This window comes from Nannobrachium achirus, assembly GCF_963921795.1.
Source record: "Nannobrachium achirus genome assembly, chromosome: 12".
NCBI classification, from domain to species: Eukaryota; Metazoa; Chordata; class Actinopteri; order Myctophiformes; family Myctophidae; genus Nannobrachium; species Nannobrachium achirus.
In genome coordinates, this window is record NC_137832.1 from 25,343,955 (window position 1) to 25,360,408 (window position 16,454).

A 16,454-nucleotide genomic window follows, 5' to 3' on the forward strand; every position below is an offset into this window, starting at 1 on the left:
CTGGGCCAGACCACAGGGGCGTCTTAAAGACAACCTCTAAAGGCGCTGCTCTTCTTGGGTGACCAACGCACCTGCTCCCCCCACATCCAAGGGGTCACGCACGCACGCACACAGGCATACACACACACGATGAGACACACAACTAGGGATGTACAATACGGTACATACACAGAGACACGCGTGGAGGGAATGAGATGGGGGGTTTGATAAATTAAGTTGCGCACTTATCATAGACAGAGAGAAAGAAGGGCAGGTGAGAAAGTTATAAAGCAGGGGTCTTCAACAGGGGGTCCGGGACCTCTAGGGGGTCCTCAGAGTTACTACAGGGGGTCCTCCAAATCTTTGTGTGATAGAAACATTTTTCTTCTTCTTTTTTTATATAAACCACTTGAACCCTAGTGTCCTTATTCTGAGAACTTTAGCCAAAAATAGCAGATCTACAAGCCCACAACGCCTCGCAGCGCGAGGCGTTGTGAGCTTGTAGATCGGCTATTTTTGGCAAAGAGCTTTGGTGTAGAGGGGGAAAAAGAGCAGACTAAGTACAGAATGAAAGGTCAAGTTTATTAAGTCTTGACGATTAAAGTGGTTAAAAAACACACTGAAAACACAAATTGACATGAATCCAAAATACACAGATGATCGATCGTGCCGTCAAACAATGAAACTATATGGAATCCATGAAAAGGTTGTAGGGGTCCCCGCTTCATCTCTCTCTCAGCTAAGGGGTCCTTGGCCTGAAAACGTTGAAGACCCCTGTTATAAAGAGTACGAAAAGTGACATATGGAATGAAAGAGGGAGTGGGTGGAGTCGCACACCAACCGCGGTGGAGGAGAACAGGGACGTGCTGGGCCCCTGATTCAGCCCTGGAAAAAGAGTTGGAGAGGCCCTCATTGCCATTTCAGATCATGACAAGTGACAAGCCAGTGGGCCAATTACATGAGTTATATTTCGTCGTTGTCAGGTGGAAACCTTATGTCCAAAACCGTTTGTTTTGTATTTATCATTTTAAAAATGATGTAAACTAGTGAAAACAGCCGATCTACAAGCGAGGCGTTGTGTGCTTGTAGATCTGCTGTTTTCACTACTTTTGTGCAAACGGTTTAATTTTTACTTTTGTGCAAACAGTTTAATTTTTTCCTAATGACCGGCCTGGACCGGCCGGGAATGAACCGGCCGTTCGGGAGTTGTCCCGCTTTTCCCAATGGCCAGCACGTCCCTGGAGGAGAAACAGAACCACATCAATCACGAGGTGGCAGCGGCCCAGCGGTGCCTGGCCGCGTGGCCTGGAGATCCAAGGGGTGTACATCCCCACCTCCTCCTCTGATGGAAGGTGAGCTAATTAGTCAAAAATCTGCTGGTGTAGTGCAATCTACATATTCAAATCAGACCACGGTGGCGGTGGGGGACACGACCATCCCAGTCGGAGCCCCCCAGTCCCAAGGGACCCACCCACTTCAATGCACTTGCATTTCTTTTTTGCCACCGTCATATGCAAAAGGATTCTGTGTTTTTTTTAACAAGCTAGTTACTTGTAGCAAGCTTGTTACATTAAAAGTATCAAAGACGAGATCATTATTAAAATCAGTGAACGCCATCTTGCGCTAACGTGCATAACATTATTGCTGTGATGAGACCGTGGTCTTACTGTTTATCCTGTCTGTCAGTGATGAGTGTGTGAAGTTTGACAGAGCATGTGCAAGCCACATGTGTCATCTTTAACATTGTTGGCTGGGTATGAACATGGCTGTGTCATGGTTCAGACTCATAGCTTGTTTAACTAGAATTATTGAATGCTTTAACTTTTGAAAAATAGCAGATATACAAACTCACAGCGCGGCACCGAGTGCCGCACTGCGAGCTTGTAGATCTGCTATTTTTGAAAAATCATGATTTTTTTCTTTGAATATATCTTTTTAAAAGCGAACATTTGTAACTCAAATATTTGCTTCTGGGGGATCTCTGGAACAACATATTTTGAGATCGGGGGTCCGCGGCCAAATGCGTGTCATTTTGGGAGTCGTTGACATGAAAAGGTTTGAGCACGACTGACATAGAAAGATTAAAAAAAAGAAGAAAAAAAAAACCCCTAGAAGGATTTAGAAGACACTTATAGAATCAGGTCAAAATATTCAAAGACTTGCACAAATGTTCACGAATTTTCCAAAATAGCATACTGTATGTACAAGCTTGCAGCGCGGCACTTGGTGCCGCGCTGCAAGCTTGTACATACTGTGAGCTTGTATATCTGCTATTATTCAATAGTTAAAGCAATAAATAATTCTAGGCCTAAATGGGTTCTTTTTGACTATCTACTAAATCAAGCACTGGGTCGGGACCCATTTGTGGCTCACAAACCAATTTTTAGGGGTCACGACTTGTGTAAGATTTTCCATTTTATTTACCTACGTTTAAAAAATATATATATATTTGAAAATAAATTCCATAAATGAAAAATTACAGTATAATTCAGAAGTCATGAAAATAATCCCGATCTACAAGCTCGCAATGAGGCACGAAGCAACGTGTTGTGCGCTTGTAGATCTGCTATTTTCACCAGTTTGGGTCCCAGGCAAATGTCTAATCTCCCTTTTGGGTCTCGACCTGAAAAGTTTGGGAACCGCTGAACTAAATAACATTCAAGTTGCACGTCTGAGAGGAGGGAGAGGGAGAGCGAGCAATAACCCGGCCAATGCTGGGTACTGGAATCACACTGATGTTACAGTTAGTTTGGGTAACTCAGTTAGATTGGGGTAGGAGCGCTTGTTTTTGTTCACCTCATGTCCCAGTGGTAGAGCATTTTACTGCATTAGTCCCACGCTGGTGAATGCTACTATGCCTAAACCTAAACCTAACCCTAAACCTTACCCTAAACCTAACCCTAACCCCTAACCCTAAACCTAACCCTAAACCTTAGCCTAAACCTAACCCTAACCCTAACACCTTACCCTAACCCTAAACATTACCCTAAACCTAACCCCTAACCCTAAACCTAACCCTAACCCTAAACCTAACCTCAGTAAAACTATGCCTAAACCTAACCCTAACCTCAGTCAAATTATTCCTAGTTCCCCGAAGGAGGCGGCGCCTGCTCCACATTGTGCACAAAAACGAGCGCTCCTGTTCTCAATCTAACTGAATCTCAAACTAACTGTGACATATATATATCAGAGCAATAATCCTGGCAATGCCAGGCGAGCTGAAAACACAGCCCAAAGCGCCTTTTAGCAAGGCACTTAACCCCCTGCTGTTCAAGCAAAGCTGCAGTGAAATGACTCGGGCATACGAGACGGCTCACAGTTGCGTGTTCTGAAACCAATCCATCAGCAAAATATGTTATTAAAATGTGTTCTCACTTAGCTTTACAAGTTAAATGAGTGATACATCCACTTATGGAGAGAAGATTTACTTCATGTGTCCTTGTATATCTCCTTGTATCTCATACATTTTGTAATTACAGTGTTTAATGCTCCGGCTGCAAGTCAAATTTCTCCCTCAAACATTCACATTGCTCACCCACACATGCAACATTTAGGAATTCCTTCACGCCAGCCAGTATAATGTATAGACTCTGTGGTGACCAAATGGAATGTTAGGCGCCAGCATGGGGAGCCATTTTCCTGCTAAACATCTTAATTCTTTTTTTGCCGGGCTCCTAATTGAGGGCTTCCAAAGTGACGATAAGCTGTAATTAAATGGTTTTAATTCCCAGCTCCGTAACAGCTCTCCGGGGTCGATGGTTCCTTCTTCCTTTGGAAGAATGCAAATACTAATTGGGGAAGGAGCACGGAGGGAGTGAAGGCTCATGGGGAAATAAGGGCTGTTTCTCACTTGCTGAGGACAGAGGTTGTGTCAAGTTGTGTGAAGAAAATGGATTTTCTTTACGGACAAATTGTCCTGATATAAATCAATTACCTAGTTCAGGGGTCTTCAACGTTTTCAGGCAAAGGACCGCTTAGCTGAGAGAGAGATGAAGCACGGACCCCCACAACCTGTTCATAGATTCCATAGTTTCATAGTTTGACAGCACAATCATCAGTGTATTTTGGATTCATGTCAATTTGTGTTTTCAGATATTTATTGAACCGTCAATACTTACTTAATAAACTTGACCTTTCACTCTGTACTTAGTCTGCTCTTTTTCCCCGAAAATAGCCGATCTACAAGCTCACAACGCCTCGTGCTGCGAGGTGTTGTGAACTTGCAGATCGGCAATTTTTGGCTAAAAGTTCTCCGAATAATCAGTAAGATAGTTGATAGTTGAAGATAGTAGATAGTTGCAGCCCTAGTGTAGTGATTTATGTGTGCGAGTGTGTGTGAGCAAGTACAGTAGGTGAGTTCATTTGTCTGCCTGTGCATCCGTGGGTCTGTCTGCGTATGTGTTTGTTTATTTGTGGGTGTCTGAAGGGAGCCTGTGCTGCACAGCCGAGTGTGATGTTGTGACACATACGGCAGGGCACAAATTGCCTGTCACTGCTAGCACCTCTCAGCATAGCAGGCTGATGGTGGTGAGTGAGTCATTTTCTGAAGATGTGGGCTTATTGTGTATCTGTTAACCCCATCTGTCTGAGTGTGTGTGTGTGTGTGTGTGTGTGTGTGTGTGTGCGTGCGTGCGTGCGTGCGTGCGTGCGTGCGTGCGTGCGTGCGTGCGTGCGTGCGTGCGTGCGTGTGTGTGTGTGTGTCGCATTGTTGCATACGATTTCAAGTGTGCACCAAAGACAGAAACACTGATTAAAGGGATTCACCATCAATTCATGCCTAGCACTAGACACACTTCCAACCCTGCAGCCTTTGAATAAAAATGGTTTGTTTGTATGTGTACTGTGTATACTGTATATATGCATGGGTGAAAGAGTTTGTACGGTGTGCTTGATTAACACTGTCAATAAGCTGTCATACTTGCATCTTTGAACACTACACAATGTACACACACGCCTGGACACATTTCCTCTTCAGACTGGGGGAGAAGTGTATAATACGTCCATCTACCACACATCACTGCTCAAAAAGAAAGGCTCTTTAAAGCACACAATCGCCCAGCCCATGTCAAATGCCTGCCTCGATTCACTTGAGCTTCTTTCCACTTTTGGTGCAGCAAAGAAAATGTTATGCTCCCCCCCATCTCAATGAGATTTGATCTCAAGTGATTCTGAGGAGACAAGAGTCGATTTCAGGGCTCTTATTGTCCATGGATAAATGGCCATTTTCAACCCAATGCAGCACAGCGTTAGACTTTCTTTTGTCAGGAGACTAGGCTCAAAAAGTGACCAGCAGTTGGGAAGTTCAGAGGATGTGATGCATGGGGAGAAGGCCCTGGTGGAGACTGATTGATCCTAGGGTTAATGAGGTGAACTGTGCACCAAAGACCAGGGTCTGAACCACTTTCAAGCTGGTGTTCCCACTTGGGCTTGTCATTATAGTGAGTTAAAACAAGCTTTTTTGAGGTGTTAATACTCTTAGTTGACCTTGTACCAGTGAAGTTTACTGTCATGAAACTGTACCTTTTCCTATGCAAACTTCTAATAAAGTCTTCAATCAATCAATCAATAGACGAAAATATAAACATCTAAAAAGGAAAACACAGCAATACACATACAACACAACACAACACATCTACAAGCTCACAATGCGTCGAGATGCAAAATGTTGTAAGCTTGTAGATCTGTCATTTTGCATGACACTAGAAAGTATGCAGTATAAAATGGGCTGTAATATTTGCTTTGTTAAAATAAGTGTTAAATAGCTCTATATTCCCATAGTAAACATGGCTATGAAGTGATATAGTGGTCTCTCCGTTCTCTCCAGAAACTTCATCCAATCAGGAGAGAACTCATACAGGATAAACAAGTGAATTTGGAACTGATGAAAAAAAGAGATTGCAAACAAAGTTGGAACTGGGCTCTCTCTACTGATTGGATGACAGAGCTGGAGAGACAATGGGGACCCCTGAGGATGAAAGCCGGTGTCGTAAATGACAGAAATGCACGACAAAAAACATCCACTTTCTTTCCCTGCTGTGTTCTCTTTCTTTTTCCCGGGCATCATCTGTGCTATCACGTGCCATCATTATCGCTCTGACACCACCACATGTTCACCACACATTTGCATCAAAATGGCAATCAAAGCATCATTTCCACTCGCCTCCTCTGCTTGTCCGAGGTGCTCAAGGAGAAGAAACATCTGTTTACTTGCTGCTCCGCCTAATGTTCTTTGTCGCGACTAGAGTGAGACAAGTACTCTTTATTTCAGCCTTGCTTTAACGGGCCTGTTCTGCTTCTGTATTGAGACAAAGCCTGCATCCATGCATGGGAAACAAGAGCTCATTGTCCAAAACGGAAGGCAGAACATGACCTGTGTGCATCGTTTAGACAAAATGCACAAACACGTCCTGGATAATCAAGTCACACAGGGCTCCATTGAGCTGAAGCTAACATAAGGGACATTGTTTTTCATTTTTTTTTTTTTTTTTTTGCCTGAGCAAACACCACAAGTGACTATTATACAATAGTAATAATTTATCTATGGGGCACTCTGGTAGCTTACCACATAATCACAACATCCGGGGTCGATTCTGACTGGAGACCTGTGTTGCATGTCCTTCATTCTTTTCCCTGTCTCTCCTATCCTATCTAAACTGAAATATTGGCCCTCATTCACTGAGCTCGGGTCCGCACAGAATTTCAACTTTGCAAATCTGCACCTTTCCACAAAGTCAGTGCATTTTACCAGACAGATGTACACTCATATCATGTCGACTCATATGCCCCAAACCCCATAATATAATGCTGTATTCGTCATCCAACAACAATGTCATCACATAGAAAATAAAAGCAAAAAGGATGTCTGTTAAATAATCTATTGCTTGGATGCATAATATAGACATGCAAGTGTGGCCACTAGGGATGCGAAGATATACCGGTACGGATCGTAATCGCGATACAAACGTCCGCGATACGGTTGAATCGGTACATTCAGTGTGTACCGGTACAATAGACGGCCGAAATCGTGATGGATCGTACCGTGAGTATCTGGATCGGTAAATTCCGCGATTGTATCGGTTCTTCCATATAGTATTTCATTCTATCCTGTGTTTCCGAGGCGCCATGAATGCACCATCATCAGCCGTTCAACCCCCTCCCCAAAAGCCAGTCTTTAACGCGAGCTGCGAGTGCTACTCGGACAGACAGACACTGCACTCTGCATGCAGGCAACCAGGGAGACAGACAGTGCAGTGAAATGCGAGTGAATCAACAGACGAACTAGCAGCCCCACGGGTTAAAAAGATGCAAGATTAGTTGTACAGTACTTAGCTTTATAACATCCAAGTCCGCTGCGCTGATTGTTGTCACAGAGTAGCACAGGCTGATCGAGTGATATGTAATTAACAGCCGTTTCTTAGCGAATCTCCGACGGACAATTGATTGAGATCATCTTCTGCGCTATATTAACAGCACACACACAACAACAATGTTGCTGGGTGTTGTAGGACTACTGCTTGCGTTTAAAACAAAGTATTTGTCACTGTTCTACAACTTTCCTGTTGATGCAAGCAACTCTCACTTTCTCTGCTGCTAGTTCTGCTCTGCATGGGAAAGAAGCCTAATTTATACATCGCAGTACAAGGGTGTCGCACCTAAAATAGCAGACCTACAAGCTCACAATGCGTCGTGGATGCGACGCGCTGTGAGCTTGTAGGTCTGTTTTAAAACATTTTGGCTATAAAAATAGCATAATCCTGGATTAAATATAATATAATATAATATAATATAATATAATATATTATAATATAATATAATATAATAATACAAACCAGGGAGGGACTTTATTGTTTTTCAGGTCAAGGACCCCTTAGCTCAGACAGAGATCAAACAGGGACCCTCGCTGTAGGCTAGGCATTATAGCCTACTGTATCACACAAATATTTGGCAGGCCCCCTGTAATAACCCTGGATTGGGGTCCCTGACTCCCAGTTGAAGACATATAGGCCTACTAATAATGACATAGGCCTTCTATATGATTAGTTATGAAACAATTCTACAATAGCCAGCAGCTTTGTGTTCTCCCAGAATACTATAGGCATATGTTGGGTTGTTAGACAGAGCCTATTACTACAGTGAAACAATAAATTGCCTTGAATTTAAATTTCATAAATTTTTAGTCGCTATGTTTTGTACATTTTGGGATTTGGGCTTGAATCGTGGTGAATCGTGAATCGTATCGCATCGTATCGGGAACAGGGGTGGATCGCGATGTATCGTATCGGCAGGATTTCAATGTATCGCAATTATATCGTATCGCTGGCAGTGTATCGAGGTCCGTATCGTATCGCCTCAGTGGTCGAGATTCGCATCCCTAGTGGCCACACAATTTTGTTATTGGTCGCATTTACTACCAAAACCTCCACCGGCTGTCTGTGAGTGAATCAGTCAGTCAGTGAGTCCGTCACACTTTTGCCCTGCTCATATCTCCACAACCGTTGCCCCCATCCATGCCAAATTTTGCACACACACTCCTTGACTGCCAAACTACAACCTCCAAGGACCCCCGGAGCCCCAGGGACCCCCAGGTCCCTGGGGGACCCCCAGATGTAAAAATGACCAAATGTGCAAAAATGACCAAATGACCACCCCAACGGGGCTGCTCACGGGGAATTCCCGGGGACCACAGACTCCTGGTGCTCCAGAACGGATGCAAAAGTGGTGGCGCCCCCAGTGGAGGACCCCCTGCCACTGCAGCGCACATAAAATGCCGTAACTCGGGCTAGGAGCGTCCGGGAGAGCCGGGGCCGGTACCTATTCGTCCGCCAAGGCAACGCGGAGACCCCACCCCTCATTTCTCACATGGCCCTATTCTAGCGCCACCTTCAGGCCGATTTTTAAAACACATTTTTGGACACTGCTCCTACAGTTTTTGCCCTAAAATCACCAATATCACTACACAGCATGTCTACACTCATGTCATCAACATGGATCAGGAAGATTTTGGAAAAACACATTTTTGCCCTATTTGTGGAGATAAGCCACCTACGGTCGCTTATCTCCCGATTAGGGAGTCTTACTGGTAGACTATCATGCTTTATGTTGCAGTAGGCAACAGATGCACCTCGCAAGGCTTGTCGAGTCCCTTTTCAATAGGCCTAGTGGTGAGTAGGCATAAGTGGTGACATTTAATTTGTACTTGTAGCCTACTGAATGGGTCGCTGTGCCAATCATACAATAAGGATTCTACCATTCTATTGCTTTTTAGCACATTAGCACATCCTCTCAACAGTCAACAACTCTCCTTTTCACTTCCCCAATGCACATTTTTTTGCACATTAGTTGAAGTGGGTTCCAAACTGTCATGGTCACTGTCACTGTCCTTGGTGCTGAACTCTTTAATGTTGATTTGCGTGATGAGAATGTAACTTGTAAGCCCCGCAGTTGTGGGCATGTGTTTGTTGTAAAGCGAAGGAACTTATAATAACATTTAATTTAAATGAAATTATAACTTCAAGCTTTAATTTATTATGCTAGCTCCATAATGAAACAGTATTGTACTTTTCCTGTCCGAATTTGTCTGTGTGCACAGGACGATGTGTGTAATAATTTAGTTGGGGGAGGGGGACCCAGATCATGCACTCTCCACCCAGAGCACGGCTTTGACGCCACTGAACCCCAGCATCCATATTGTATGGAAGGCTTTCACAGAAAATAGAGCTTGTCGAAACGTTTGCCCTCAATAACCCAAAACAGACAATACACTAGTACTGAGCCCTGAGGGACTAGGGTTACCATATGGGGTAGAAGTGGTTGATCCCCTCACCTGACACGGGGCCCATCACGGAGGGGCTCCCGGTGGGTGCGGCCCCGGTTGACTCCGGGCAGCGTGCGGCGTCCAGCGGTGGAGTAGTCAGGCTCCAGCTCGTAGGGCTCCTCCTCCTCAGGCCCCAGGCTGCGCCGGTCGTCCTCCAGACCATAGGGCTCTGCCTGGAAACGCTCCGGCTGGGATCGGTTCAGATCCACCGTGCTGCTGCCCATGGGCACCTGGGCAGGGGAGCACAGAAAGCTCATCATAACATAACATAACATAACATAACATAACATAACATAACATAACATAACATAACATAACATAACATAACATAACACCAGTAAGACTCCCTAATCGGGAGATAAGCGACCGTCAGGTCGCAGCGTGATTTAAGGCAAAATGTGTAGGAGCAGTGTCCAAAAATGTGTTTGGAAAAATCAGCCTTGATGGTGGCGCTATATGGGAGAGATCCATGTTGATGAGATGAGTGTAGACATGCTGTGTATCGATTTGCGTGATTTTAGGGCAAAATCTGTAGGAGCAGTTTCCAAAAATGTGTTTGAAAAAATGGGCTTGATGGTGGCGCTATATGGGACAGATCCATGTTGATGACATGAGTGTAGACATACTGTGTAGCGATTTGCGTGATTTTAGGGCAAAATCTGTAGGAGTAGTGTACAAAAATGTGTTTTTAAAAATCGGCCTGAAGGTGGCGCTAAATGGGACAGATCCATGTTGATGACATGAGTGTAGACATACTGTGTACCGATTTGCGTGATTTTTGGCCAAAAATGAGATTTGAACCACTTTAAGCATTATTTTATGCTTTAGCTATTGAAAAATAGCAGATCTACAAGCTCACAGCGTGGCACTCGGTGCCGCGCTGCGAGCTTGTAGATCTGCTATATTTGAAAAATCTTGAACATTTGTGCAAGTCTTTGACCCGATTCTATAAATGTCTTCTAAATCCTTCTTCTAAATCAGTGGTTATCAAACTGTTTCATCTCAAGGACCCCCAAAATTGCATGCATTTGCCCACAGACCCCCATCTCAAAATATGTTGTTCCAGGGACCACCCAGAAGCAAATATTTGAGTTACAAATGTTCGCTTTAAGAGAGATTTCATAAAATAGTTAAATAAATGATTTTAAGCCTGGTACCAAGCCATCCAGGCTCCTGGTGAATCATGACCATAAAACATTTGATTTATGGTCATGGATGGCTTGATTCCAGGCTTAAAATAATTTATATATATTTCTCTATGGGGAAATAATTATGGGTTTTCTATCTCTGCCGCCACTGCTATGCCCTATACCCCAACAACACAACATAACATAGCATCAACTCGGCGGATGGAGAATGGGTCATTGCGGCTGCAGGAAAAAGAAAAGCACAGCATATCCAACAGCAAAATAATAAAATAGATACAGTAATAAATAAAGTGTATTCCTAAACTACAGTAACAAACAGACCTGGGGCTGTGCCACGTGTCCGTAATCATCCTTGCGGATGGGGAGTGTGTAACTGCAGTTCTCTGGCCGGTAGCTGTTGGCGCCGTAGGGGTATCGCGGTGGGCGGTAGTTGACGCCACGTGACAGGCTGCCATAGCCATCTGTGGCCACCAGGGCGTCCGACATGGGATACCCGTCGTGCTGCAGGCCGTAGTGAAGGTGGTGGTAGGAGTCCCCGCTGGTGTTGTTGTAGGTGGAGCCGCTGTTGTTGTTGTAGGAGCGCGTCAAGGTGGAGGTGGCCTGCGGTGTGCTCATGACGTAGCGATCGGCGCCAACGCCGCCGTTCTTAACGTAGCGCCGGTCGATGGAGTCTGTGTAGCTGCCCAGTGGGGAGGAGCCCTCGGGCCCCAGAGGCAGGCCGTCGGGGCCTAGCGGCACCTGTCGCACCGTCCGCGTGGTCACTGTCTTCACCATCTTGGTTACCTTTGGACGGAAGGGTGACACACACCTGTTAGACCACACCGACCTACAATATTAGACACAGTCATTAGCTCTTTTTTTTTTCTTGTGTGCACCCGGATGCTAATTATTTGTTATATTTAGGTTAGTATTTGCCACACCATCAGTTCAGTAGCCTGGGCTGGCTTCCAATTTCGGGCTTTTGATCCAGTCGGGAGCGGCTGGTGTCCTATGTCATTCTGTAGTAAAAATGGACTACACTTTGTCAGGAAACACCAAACCGAAACAGTTTTAACCCCTACTTGCGCATGCGCTGACTACTTGCTAACTACTTGCGCATGCGCTAACTGGGTTGAAACTGTTTCCGATTTGGTGTTTCCTGCCAAAGTGTAGTCCGTTTTGAATACAAAATGACGTAAGATGCCATCCGGTCTAGACCGGATCAAACGACCTGTTAAGTAAACGAAGACCAGGCTTTCTCCCAGCAGAAAGCCTGGTGATGCGAGGTTATCAGTTCAGTTTCCCAGTTTTCAGGAGCTAAGAGTCAGTACATCACAGCAGCTACAGTATAGGTCTCTATACCACTGCCTGAAGCCCACTGCCATCAGTTGAAATATGGGTATACTGTACCAGTAGCCGGCTTTAGTTCAATGTTTCCTATATAAGGTAATGTTGAGCCTAAGAGTCAATCACTCACAGCTGTTGGTCGCAAATGGCAGCACCTTATACAGTATGTTCTCTATACTTGTTTTGACATCCATGTCCTATTGCTGACTCCCTGACATGTCAAAGTGACGTAACTTAGAAGGCTGATATGGTTAAAGCAAAACCTGATGTTCACAGCAACCTGACATCATGTTCACAGAGCCAAGCCGACCACCCACAGAAAGTCAGTTTCCAGCTGTAGCACGAATGCAGTTATGTTATCTGACTGATTCAAAAATCTCATTGGAATGCGGTGAGACAAACTGACAAACGGAATGAGTAATGGGTAATTGCTTCTGTAACGTTGCGGCCTTAGAATTAAAGCATGCATTTGACAGCCTAATGAAGACAAAACCCTCGTCCATTCATGTTAATAAAACTCAGTTATGTTTGGGGTTATTATAGACTCTCAGTGCCAATGTAGAAGCCCATTCATATGGAAAACAAAAGGTGCTTTATCTTTGCAGGGTTCTGCTTTACATCTGAAGACCATGGATAAAATAGGCATGGAAATGTGTGTGTGTGTGTGTGTGTGTGTGTGTGTGTGTGTGTGTGTGTGTGTGTGTGTGTGTGTGTGTGTGTGTGTGTGTGTGTGTGTGCGTGCGTGCGTGCGTGTGTGTGTGTGTGCCCTAAATGGATTAGCCCCACAATACATCTCTGATCTGCTAACATCACATCCTGCCCTGACATCACAGATCATTTAGGTCATCCTCTCAACAACTCTCCTTTCACTTCCCCAAACACTCTCAAAACCATATGTGACCGGGCTTTCCCTGTCACTGCTCCTAGACTAGGAAATAGCCTCCCATCCCATAAAGTCCTTCCCCATCAGTGTCAAATTTACATCAATTTGTTTTCCCCTGCCAGTCTGAGGTTGCCCCATGGTATTTGTTTTGTCAAGTGCACTCAATGGATTCAATTTGATGTATTTCAATACCCTCTTGCAGCTTTTTAAATTAGTTTTATCCAGTTCCTTAACATTTAAATTACAATATAACTACTTTGTTTTTGTGATTTTAATGTGATTTATATGTCTTAAAACATTTAGTCACCCTAGACTGAAATAAAACCGTCTCACCAGGAATCAAAATGAAGCCTGCCATTGTTGTTGCTTTGCTCCAGTGTTTAAAATTCTAACCCACTGCGTCTCACAGTCCACTGGGACTGTGATGTAGCAGAGCCATCTACACTGTCACCGTGATGTAGCAGTGTAGCGTCTACTGCATAGTACATGTGTTGGAGCAGTGGACCCTGGCACTCCTCTATACACTCCCAATGGAACAAAGAAACTGCAGCAGTCTAATACTATCTAAAGGTGACTCCACGCCAAAGAGACTCCAAGAAACTCTTTCCAACTCCTTCAGACAGGCAGTCTGTGGCATTTAGTTGGCACAGACTAAGCACAAACTCTAGTCGGCAGAAAGACGCCTCATTCTGATGAAATAAACTGATACATTTCTGCTTTGCACTATGTTCTTGGTCCCTTGTTTCATCTTCTATTACTTTGCTATTGCTCTGCACTAGTTTATATGATCAGTGCTATGTTTTGTTAAAATCTATCTGTTCTGGTCTACTTTGGTCTGCGTTGACCTACGGTACGTTGTCCCTTGTTTCGTCTTCTATTACTTTTCTATTGCTCTGCACTGGTTTATAGGTTCAGCATTGTAGCTGTTCTACTACTCTATACTTTGTTCTGTTCTGGTCACTCCGCTTCCGTTCCATTTCGACACTGAGGTTCCTGAATCCCCATGTGCCGATAGAACTCAACCATCAGGCATTATGTCTCCTCTCCTCTCCTCTCCTCTCCTCTCCTCTCCTCGTTCATGCAAAGAAACCAATTTGCTACCCAATGAATTCTGCAGTGGCTGATAATTGGCTATTTTGTCCACGGCAATAAATTCATCTTCACAATTAATGAGGTTGATGAAAATGTATCATGGGGGGGGCGGGCTGTAAGTGGACGATAGGTGTGATGGGAGTAACGTTGAGCCTGACACTGTGGCGGCCGGCGGAGGCTTGTTTCCTCTCAGCGGCCCCTGACCGATTGTTATGAGCATCTCATCAGCTCTGCTCGTTGGAAAGAGATGCTCCACAGCTATAATTAATTGGAATATGATTTATCATCTCTCCTGTTGATTATTGCATAATTTATGTTTTAATCAGGAGTGAAAGAAACAAGAACGGAATCATGTCTAACATCTATCTTCCGACACTACGGTTGAGGATGTGAACTAGGACGCCATAGAACCAGTGGTCTATTGAAAGGGGCAAATAAGGCTCCATTAAACATTTTTAATGAAAAGAATTAAAATATTATTCAGGAGAATGTCTGAGAGAATTAGTACGGAAAGAAGATATGAGGGAAGCTAGTGTAGTATGTAGGATTTTCCACCCTTTGAGAAAACAGCATTTAATTTATGGGCTCTTTGATTTTAGTGCATGCTCATTAGAGATAGAAAAAACAAAGAGATATTTTCACTCGCTTTCCTTTTAGCTTCACCTTCACTGTGAACTTGATATATATATATAGTAACACTGAAACTCATTTCCACTTTGTGAGTACAGTAATTACTGTACAATACATTTGTTTTTAAACACTCTTTCTCCCTGTCTCTGAACGGTGCTCACACAAATCCTACGCGAATGCTTTCAGTCGCATTATACCGTAATAATCATCCCCTTCATGACAAGCCTCTTTGTCAGATTCTGAACTTAGAGAAAGAAATGGAGCGTAGGCCACATACTGTAGGGCCCTTAAAAATAACAGGCTAACAGGCAAGAACAGAAGTGGAAATAGGGCGCCATTCATTTCAGAAGACATGGTACCGCCACTGATCCGCTAGCCATTTCAGCTTACAGGTTACTATGGTAGCATTTGGGCTGCCATAGTAACCACGGGGTTAGGGGGAGAGCAGCCATTTCCCCCTGCCTCAAGAGCTCAGTCTTCACATTAAATCACTAATAGAGGCCATGTGCACATTGTCAATGGATGTACTTGAAGCCTCTTTAACAACATAGTGGTTGCCAGGTATATAATTATTAAGCTTCTGCCGGGGTTTTTCAGTGTTTTTACTAGATCTTCGAGGCTCCATGAATGATTCGTCTTTTCTTTCACCCGGTAATGAAAAATTATAACCGCAGCCATCCATGCTTTTGTTATGGTCCGTAGAGAATGGCTAGTTTTAACGCGATCTGGAGATAGATTCCGAGATAAAGCCATTTTCCTGCAGATCATTCCATTGCTTCCAACGGTGGATTTCACTTCCTGATTCCGTTTTCTCCTGATGGATTATGGGGATTTGAGTTTTTGCTTCAGTGCCGTGTGCCATGGAACCACGGCAACGTTTTAATATCAGAAATAGGGATGTCCAGATCACGTTTTCTTGCCCCCAATCCGATTCCGATCAATTGTCACGATTTTAGTCGGGATCAGCACCCTGTGAGTTAACAGTTTCCCTCTTGAGATGTCCAAATGCCTCTGTCACAGTTGGGAAAGGTCTTATGCCTAATTTATGCTCCTTTATATGGCAGTCACGGACAGAACATAGCAGATATATAAGCCCACAACGCATTTTGAGGTTAAATGTTAGCTATTAACGGCGCATGACACCACCATACGCCGAAGTATGAACCTGGCTTAATAAGGTCCATTCTATTCTATCCTGTTCTGTTCTGTCCTCCAGTCAGTTCAAATTAGTGATGGGACGATAAGCAATATTATCGTTTATCATGATAAAAAACACTCACGATAATCGCATCGTGGAGATTTAATTTATCGTGATATCGTCCTCCGTCATGCACCGAGATCAATTCACCTTTTATTTGCCGAGCTGCATATCTGGTACCACTTAAACTCTGTATACAGACTTTCTTTCCACTCTCTATCAAATGTCTTTGCCAAAAAATAGCAGATCTACAAGCTCACAAGTGAGCTTGTAGATCAGCTTTTTTGGCACATTTTCTGCCCCAGGAAAATGGATTTTGATTATCGCGATAATATCGTAAATCGTGATTTCTTTTGTCACAATAATCGTGATATGACATTTTCA

General features: G+C 44.0%; 1 protein-coding gene across 1 annotated transcript in view; it reads right to left on the bottom strand.

Moving 5' to 3' along the window:
• arvcfb (ARVCF delta catenin family member b) overlaps positions 1-16,454 on the bottom strand; it is a gene marked incomplete at its 5' end in the record, with an annotated part of 181,166 nt that overhangs the window by 87,306 nt on the left and 77,406 nt on the right. The window contains 2 exons of the mRNA XM_080738997.1: positions 9,803-10,023; positions 11,263-11,724. Coding sequence (XP_080595123.1) covers positions 9,803-10,023; positions 11,263-11,724 — 683 coding nt within the window. The remainder of the gene's footprint in view (positions 1-9,802; positions 10,024-11,262; positions 11,725-16,454) is intronic.